The sequence below is a fragment of the Osmerus eperlanus genome, chromosome 17 (assembly GCF_963692335.1).
Source record: "Osmerus eperlanus chromosome 17, fOsmEpe2.1, whole genome shotgun sequence".
NCBI classification, from domain to species: Eukaryota; Metazoa; Chordata; class Actinopteri; order Osmeriformes; family Osmeridae; genus Osmerus; species Osmerus eperlanus.
This window is the reverse complement of record NC_085034.1, coordinates 4,156,470-4,165,696: the sequence shown is the minus strand read 5'-3', so window position 1 is coordinate 4,165,696 and position 9,227 is coordinate 4,156,470. Positions and strand designations below refer to the sequence as shown.

At 49.1% G+C, this 9,227-nt stretch overlaps 1 protein-coding gene across 15 annotated transcripts in view; it reads right to left on the bottom strand.

The window, feature by feature from the left end:
• Positions 1-230: 230 nt before the first annotated feature.
• Positions 231-9,227, bottom strand: part of celf2 (cugbp, Elav-like family member 2) — a 73,492-nt gene continuing 64,495 nt past the window's right edge. For 2 of the 15 annotated variants that reach the window (XM_062483074.1, XM_062483081.1), the window contains exons 10-15: positions 7,683-7,817; positions 5,678-5,791; positions 2,990-3,199; positions 2,498-2,641; positions 2,186-2,359; positions 231-511 (exon numbers count right to left, since the gene is read on the bottom strand). In XM_062483074.1, the coding sequence (XP_062339058.1) occupies positions 2,232-2,359; positions 2,498-2,641; positions 2,990-3,199; positions 5,678-5,791; positions 7,683-7,817 (731 nt within the window). In that variant the 3' untranslated portion in view covers positions 231-511; positions 2,186-2,231. The remainder of the gene's footprint in view (positions 512-2,185; positions 2,360-2,497; positions 2,642-2,989; positions 3,200-5,677; positions 5,792-7,682; positions 7,818-9,227) is intronic. The other 13 variants (XM_062483075.1, XM_062483086.1, XM_062483076.1 and 10 more) reach the window with 7 other exon arrangements.

The following is a 9,227-nucleotide window of genomic DNA, read 5'->3' as shown; positions in this document are numbered from 1 at the left end:
CTGAACTTTCAAGTTTACTTTAAATGAAAGAAGAAACACAAAAGGAAACTCAACGTAATGAAGGAAACAAAACTAAACAATAGAAAATCAAATGGAAATAATTTTGACCACAGGTTTTGTGTATTTTGAAAGAACGTTTAGTTTCTGTCCATAGAAGTTATCAGTCTTTTTGTGTTGAATGCAGCTATACATTTTCACATTGATTCATCTTCTTCCCCCCCTCCCCTTTCCCTCCCGTCGTTGCCCCCCTTACCTCAACCCTGATGCCCCTTTCCCTGCCCTCCCAAAAAACAGTTCTAAATGAGGTCACATGCAAAACAAATGTCCGAAAGGTCAAGCTAAGTTCAAAGTTCAAAAGGGTCAGTAGGCAGAGACCAGGTTATGATCAGGTGAGCTCAGAAAAGACATCAGAAAACAATGACGGACGATGAGACTTTTTTGTTTGTTTTTGTTTTGACGCCACGGAGACATGCTAGGCAAACGATGAGGCTAACAGGCATGGAGATGGGTTCTAGGGGAAGAAAACAGGGGAGAGGAGAGAGTTACACACAGAGAGCCAGGGCACCACACCGCTACAGCATTTAAATCAGGAGAACAACAAACAACATCAACAATACAACAACAACACCAACGTAAACCACCATAACAACAACACCACTCACCACATTTCTGGCCATTATTAATTTTTTCTTAAATTTGTTTTTGTTTTGTAGAAAAGAATATATGTTTTGGATTAACATCAACAGCAACAATGCAGACACGCGCTCGCACACACAAACACACACACACACACACACACACACACACACTCTCACACACACAGCGCCCAAAGTTATATCCATCAGGAAGATGGATGGCCTTTTGGGAGAAACTATTTATAGTTTACTGTACAAACAAACAGAAACATAACGTAACAAAACAGAACGCAAGGAAAGATTTAAGTCCCACTACAGATGGAGAGAGAGAGAGGGGAGTCACGAAAAAGAGAGAGAGAAGGAACGTCTTACAGGCCGATGTGATGCACAGACAGAGAGTGAGGAGGTGAGGGGCAGAGGCGGAGGGTGGTGTGAACGTGGTTCTGCTATAGGAACATGAACTCTAGAGATCCGAATTCCACAAGACTTCTCAACAAGGTTCTACTCTAATGGAATCTGTACTTTAGGAGTCCAATAACTTAACAATAGGAAATAAATAAAATCCTTTTTTTTCTGAGGCAGTAAAAATTTTGTATAAAAATAGAACTGCTTTTTTACAAATAAAATTTACAGGCCTGTGGCTTTCTGTAATTTAATTTCTTTTTCTCTCAAGACTCAAGTATTCGCAGTTAACCCCTTGCCCATAAACATATTTTTATAGCCTTCCTCAATTTCAGGATGTTATTTTGTAAATGCTCTACACAATATTCCTTTCAACAAAGACCAATGTGATCTGACCCAGAAAAACAATTAAGTAATTAAGTAATAGTTTTTTTTTTGTCAGTGTGTGTGAAATAAAAATGTTGTCCACATAAATAAATAAGACATTACTAGAGTGTTTAGTAGGAGCATGTATGCAGGCTGAAGTTGCCGTTGACTACAGGTGAGAGGCCACTAAGTTTTTTAACCCTTTGCTCCCTGGTGTCAGCAGGCATGGAGGGGTAAGAGAAGCAGCGGCAGCCTGTGACCAACACCAGGATGTGAAAGGTTGTGTGCATATCGGAGCCACATTTGAACCCTTACAGACTGCCTCCTCAGGCCTCAGGTTCATAACAAAAAAAAATAGAAAAGAAAATCATATTTCCTGTTTTTAAACCACTAAGTTCTCAGTAGTATAAATAATTACGTAGAAAAAAATGTAATAGTTTTTTTTACACAATAACAAAAAAAAAGAAAATGAAAAAAAGCTACCCATGATAGCTACTCGTCCATCGTAAAATATTACAAAATAATGGCGGTAATGGAAGCGTTCATGTGAAAAAATATCAAACAAAACCATAAGAGTAATAAATAATACTGCTAATTAAAAGGAAAAAAGCAAAAAAAAAATATATATTTTTACAAATAAATAAACAAGAAGAAAGTTTGGATCCCCCTTCAGGTGTTTATGGGTGGTCCCTCCTCCCTCTCCCCTTCCCTCCCTCCCTCCCCCTCCCTCCCCCTCCCTAGTCCCGGTGTAGAGGTCGTGGCTGGTCGGTCGGGGGACTTACCCTAGCTGTGCTAACATGGGAGCTGATGGGCCCTATAGTACTAAGATCAGTAGGGTTTGCTGTCGTTCTTGGAGCGCTTCAGCTGCACCTTCAGCCTCTTCATGCCGATCTGGAAGCCGTTCATGGCCTGGATGGCTGCCTGCGCCGACACCGGATTGTCATAGCTGACGAAGCCTGAGGGAGGGATTCACAGAGAGAGAGATTTAGACAGAACGAGTAGGAGAGAGAGAGAGAGTACATGTGCATGTGTGTGCCTGTCGCTTAGTTAATCTGTGTCATACATGTTAAGAGTGAGTGTCGATGCTGACGTACCGAAGCACTTGCTCAGGTTTGTCTGTTTGTCAATGAAGACTTTGGCAGAGACCACATTTCCAAAAGGCATGAACATCTGAAGGATGTCCTGGTCCCCAAACTCCTGGGGCAGGTGGTAGATGAACAGGTTGGCTCCCTCAGGACCTAGCAGCACACAGGCAGGACATGACAGGGTCAACACACACTCAGACCCAACTACCCGTTCCTCCATCCTCATTTGCTAGATATACAGAAAACTTTTCCATGCCAGTTGATGACTCATGTCCTCCTGCACATGCACTCCTGTCTCACACTGACCGTCTGTATGGATGTCCCTATGTACTGGACAACACTCTATCCACCTCTTTCAACCTCGCATGCCTCATCCCCTCTCCTCCCCCCACCCCCCACCCTTAATCCCTTCACCATCACCCACCCCCCACCCTTCATCCCCTCGACTCCCCCCCCCCCCCTCCCCTCCCGCATCCCTCCCCTCCCCTCACCCCCTCCTACCCTGACACTGACCCTCCTTCTGGCTGCCCGCGGCCCCTTGCTGCTGGAGGAGGGACTGGCTGTAGAGGGTGGGCAGGGCTGCGGCGGCGTACTGCTGGATCCCTGAGTAGGCCTGCGTCAGCGCATCCATGGTGCCCGCTGTGCCGTTGGTCAGCCCCGCTCCGCCCAGGCCTCCGTTCAGGGCCGCCATACCTGAGAGCATTTGAGCAACTTTACATAAAACCCAACAATAAAGAAAGAAGAACGCACTTACTCATTAGCTCTCCTGTTTAAGGTTGTGTTTACCACACACACACATACACACACACGCACACACACATACACACACAGACACAAACACAACCATGTACACAAACCTCACACAGACTCAAGGACAGAACTGTACGCAAAGAATACAAGGACAAGGTAAATACAATAATCACCAATGTTACATAACATCATGTCACATGCACGCACGCACACACGCACGCACACACGCACGCACGCACACACATCAAAACAGAAAACATTAAGGTGAATGAGTAGCCTGACCTGACCATGCACACTAAAACAGCACAGCAGAAGTAAGCAGTCAGCCGTCAAAGGATCACTACGACAACGCTCTTCCATGCCCCTCCCCCACGGACACAACACGCAAACACCACGCGCAGAGGCTCCGAGGTGCCGTCAGAGCCTAGCATCCACGCCGCACAGCTGACGAGGGGCTCCAAGAGTTCCAACACTGCCTTTTCCTCCACAGCATCACTCTCTCTGTCTCTCTGTCTCTCTCTATCGCTCTCTATCACCTCCCAGGAACCCAGACAGATCACCACCATTACCAGCTATCAGAGCACTGCTACACTCACACAACATCAGGGCAGAGCCGGGAGAGGGGGGGTATAGAGGAAAGGTCAAACATGGAGAAACACACTGGTTAAAGTGTCCTTCCACTGTAGGGCAGAGGGGCAGTGGGGGTGGGGGGGGAGAGAGTGGGGGGGGGGGTCTAATGAGGGTCGGAGCGACATTGGACACAGCGTCATGGCGTGGGACGGACAAGGAGGGAAATAAATGATCAACAGGCCGCTCTGAAATTATAGGTCACTCATTTATTCAGGAATAATTGCACCGGTGACCTTTGCAATTCAATTAGAGAGCTAGATGTGCTTAAATGAGGAAGGGGGGGGGGTCGGGTGGAGGGGGCAGAATGAGACGTGTGGCCTTCCTGTCGCGTGAGAGGGTGTGGGGGGCCGGTGATTTACGCTGCGGATCAGGCTGGTCTGGACGCTGCTACAGAAAAGGTCAGGAGAGAATAATGTGGAGATCTGGTCTCAGTGAGACTCTGCTGTCACAACAACACTGATGAAGACCACAGAGCCCCAGATACACACACACACACACTACAGTAAAACACAGTGAGACATCACACACACACATCTGCATGCATAACCCGTGACACAACCCGGCAGCAGATGGAGTGGGTGAGGTAGCGGTGGAGGGTGTGGGTGAGGGTGTGGATGGACACTCAGACACAGGGAGATGTCTGACCACACCAGTGGTCTGTCTCTAGACACGCTGGGTGTGGTCTGTCTCTAGACACGCTGGGTGTGGTCTGTCTCTAGACATGCTGGGTGTGGTCTGTCTCTAGACATGCTGGGTGTGGTCTGTCTCTAGACATGCTGGGTGTGGTCTGTCTCTAGACATGCTGGGTGTGGTCTGTCTCTAGACACGCTGGGTGTGGTCTGTCTCTAGACATGCTGGGTGTGGTCTGGGTCTAGACATGCTGAGTGTGGTCTGTCTCTAGACATGCTGGGTGTGGTCTGGGTCTAGACATGCTGGGTGTGGTCTGTCTCTAGACATGCTGGGTATGGTCTGGGTCTAGACACGCTGGGTGTGGTCTGTCTCTAGACATGCTGGGTGTGGTCTGTCTCTAGACATGCTGGGTGTGGTCTGGGTCTAGACATGCTGAGTGTGGTCTGTCTCTAGACATGCTGGGTGTGGTCTGGGTCTAGACATGCTGGGTGTGGTCTGTCTCTAGACATGCTGGGTATGGTCTGGGTCTAGACACGCTGGGTGTGGTCTGTCTCTAGACATGCTGGGTGTGGTCTGGGTCTAGACATGCTGGGTGTGGTCTGTCTCTAGACATGCTGGGTGTGGTCTGGGTCTAGACATGCTGGGTGTGGTCTGTCTCTAGACATGCTGGGTGTGGTCTGTCTCTAGACATGCTGGGTATGGTCTGGGTCTAGACACGCTGGGTGTGGTCTGTCTCTAGACATGCTGGATGTGGTCTGTCTCTAGACATGCTGGGTGTGGTCTGTGTCTAGACATGCTGGGTGTGGTCTGTGTCTAGACATTCTGGGTGTGGTCTGTGTCTAGATCATGCTGGGTGAGTTCAAGAAACCAGAACTTTGTGTTCTTGTGCCTTGCTACTTATGTGTGTGTGTCAGCGGGAGGGGTATATCTCAGTGGTAGAGCATTCGTCTGCCGATCAAGATATTGCAGGTTCAAATCTCCCCTGGACAGTATGTCGCCTTGGATTCAATCGTCTACTAAATGAATGCACAACATCCACATAGCATGATGTGTATGATGTATGTCAGTCAAAGTGACATCTCCATTTGTTTGAGCGTGTCTCGGTTAACAGTGTGGCTGGAGGGTGGTGGAGGAGAGGGTGGGATGGGTGGAGCGGCCTGATGGAGGATGAATACTCACTGTTGACGCTACCTGCTAGTGCATTAATGTTGTTGAGCCCCACGGTGGCGCCAGCCAGACCCTGCAGTGTGCCCAGAGAGGTCAGAGAGTTCATGGCGCCCGCGTTGGAGCCAGCTGTGGGGCCCGCTAGTGGGAAGAGGCAGAGGAGGGGGAGGGGGAGATGAGAGGGGGAGCAGAGGAAGAGGGAGGGAGGATCGTAGAAGAGAAAAGATGGATGAAAGAGGGTGCGGAGAAGGCAAAGGAGAGAGGAGAGGAAACAGATTGAAAAAGGAGAAAAGAGGAAATTGAGATGTGGGGAGGGGGGGGGGGTAGAGGAGGGAGAGGGCGGGAGAGTGGGAGACAAAAAAAAACCCAAACACGTTAGTTAGGAGAAGAAAACCCAAGATGGTGACTAGGAGCAACATGAGCTCTCTTCATACAGACACACAGCCTTGCTCTCCCCATAGATCTGGCCTCATTCAGCCGCTGATAAAACTGACAGAAAGTGACGGCGTGATCTTGGTCACACAGACATATACCTATAAGTGGAGCGTGATGAAACACACAGCAGTGAGGACACAGCTATCAAGATTAGGACTTGGATGTCTTTTTTTCAGAAACAGGATCTTGTCAGCGTGGTGCTGGTGATGAAAGTCCAGCACCGGGGCTGTGAGAGACGACCAAAGAGAGACCACCATCCAAAGCACACAGACAGGCAGGCAGCCAAGAGCACAAGCAAGAGGACCACAGTGGACCACTACATGTTTCCCTGAGTATCTAGTCAAGACTGAACCATCTCAAAAATACACGAACAAACACGACTACACAAACGTACACTTATGACACGCACACAAAATACATTATACATATACGTCTGCACATACAACAACATGCCAAAGTGCTGCAAAGTGTGTCATGTGCTATGCGGGTGGTTGTGTGTTGCCCTTCACAAAATACTTTGTGTCAGGGGAGTGACCATTTTGGAACTCCCATCTATCTCTCCCCTCTATAAAACCCAGAGCTAAAACAGCACCAGTAGAGGCTGTATAGGTAAAACGAAGAAGAAGGGAAACAGGATATACATATAAGGACAGATTTTAACAGAGGCAATGAGATGGAAAGGTGTAACACTGCACCGTACAGGCAGCCATTCCTAGGAAATTACAATGGCATTTTGCTGTCATTAGAAAATAGAGCGATTGTCACAGCATTCCTTCACACTGAGCATGACTTGAACACGCACTATTCACGGAGCGAATGAGTGACAAAGAGAGGGAGGGAGAGAGAGAGAGATGGTAAAACAGCCTGCCGACAGCAGAGACAAACAGTGTTGAGAAGCATTGTGGGTTTACAAGAGGAGAAAACCAGAATGCTTTTATTTGTGCTGTGTTAGGAGACTGCTCCTAAACAGACAGCAGCACTGTCTAAACAGGGCTGCAGGAACTGGGCTGTGAGGAACAGTGGAGACTGAAAGATAGGGCAGGCAAGTAAGAGAGGAAAAGAATGGAGGGGGGAGGTAAGAAATAGACGTGTCAGGCTGAGGGAGAGATGAAAAAGTAAGTCTCCGTGTGACCTGGTTTTACTGACCTCCGTTACAAAAGCACAGAGGTAGCCCCCGCCCCGCACAGCACAGCAGATCACACACAGCCCCCAACACAACACCACCCTCCTTTACTTCCTGTTTCTCTCTGGGCTGGTGAAGTGAGGCGAACACACACACACAAGTCAGGTTACAACACAGCAACACACGCACGCACACAAACAACACAGATGGGATCTCCACGGAGATGAACGACGGGAGCAAAAAAAAACAAAACACGGCGCCACGAGAGCAAAAGATGGCGGACGAACACACACCACGGAGTGCGACGCGACGAAAATGACGACGAGGACCATGGAGATAGGAATGGCGGTATCTGGGATGATGGCGGTGGCGGTGATGATGAAGGGGGTGGTGGCGGCGGTGGTGGTGGTAGGACAGGAGGCAGGCGTCCCCGCGTTTGACCCCCCTCTGTAGCGTCGTTACCTGGGCTGGCCAGCGCTCCGAGGGAGACAGCGCTGGAGGACAGGGGGTTTGCGTTGGAGGGGCTGGCTGAGCTTTGGGCTGCCGCCGCCGCAGCTGCTAAAGTGGCCAGGTTCTGCAACTGCAGAGCACTCATACCTGGAGAGAGGAGCCAGAGAGGGTGTGTCAAACCTGGGGAGCGGAGGCTGGACCGCACCCTGATCGCGACACGACCCGCGAGATGACCGTGAGCTAACCGTGTGTCGAGCCTTCCTGAAGAGGGAGGCTTCAGTTCCTCATCGGTTGGATCGCTGAGGGGAAGTTCCTGTGTGTGTGTGTGTGTGTGTTTACGGTGAGCGACTGTCAGAGCTAGACCACAGCTCATCCTGATAATAGCATCCATGAACACCCAACCATCAGACATGCTGGATAATGCTTTAGCGAGCAACTACCGCCTGCACAAGCATGTGCCATTATGATTCATCAGGAATTAGCTCTGTGGTATTAGCATATGGGGTCATCCTTAAGGATAATTAATGACAACATGCCAGCCTATGAGCGGTGGTGAAACTACAGCTATCAAACACCTTCTGTGTAAACCTTTCACCCAGGTATTGTGTGTGTGAATGTGTGTGTGTTTCGAGAGTGACAAAGACAAGAGGAACTGTGTGGCTCCTTATGTGGCTCTCAGCCACTAACTACTATCAGCTTGTCCATAGCTTGAATTGGATAACAGCCCAGTAAAAGAGAGGTGCAAGGCCACTTGGTCAATGTGAGGTATGTGTCGTATATACAATCTGAATGTATATACAGTACCATGAACATAACACACAAACATACTGTACGTATACACACACAGCACATATATGAGACACCAGGCAGAAGAATCAGGATCATGTCTTGCTTGATACTTTGGAGAGTCGCTTCACGATTCTGGGCGGAGCCCAATAAGAGCAGCATCGTTCGACTAAATATCGCAAGAGCCTATCAGGGCATAGGTTTTGGAGCAACTAGGAGGTAGCTCTGAGTTCTGATTGGTTAGTTTTAAAGTGCAGGGAAATCTTCTTCTTCTTCTTCTTCGTAATACCAGAGCAACCAGGCCAGAATGTTCCGTTCCGGGGTTGCCGTGACGACCTGCTTTGACAGGAGGTGTGTGTGTGTGAATCACAGAGATAGTGCTGAGGACAGCGTCTGTGCGGAGAAAACAACAAGTCTGCTTCCACCAGCTGTCTCTGGTTGTCTGCTCACAGCATGTGTGTTGCAGAGAACAGGAGGACAAGGGAGAGGCTGGGAAGGCTGGAGACCAGGAGTTGGGGGGCAGGAGAGGAGGGGGAGAAAAGAAGGCTGGGCAGGAGAGGGAGAGGAGAGAGAGGCAGGGGAGGAGAGGGAGTCTGGGGAGATGACCTCTTATCTGCATGAGAAATCATTTACATTTAGTCATTTAGCAGACGCTCTTATCCAGAGCGACTTACAGTAAGTACAGGGACATTCCCCCGAGGCAAGTAGGGTGAAGTGCCTTGCCCAATGACACAACGTCAGTTGGCATGACCGGGAATCGAACAGGCAACC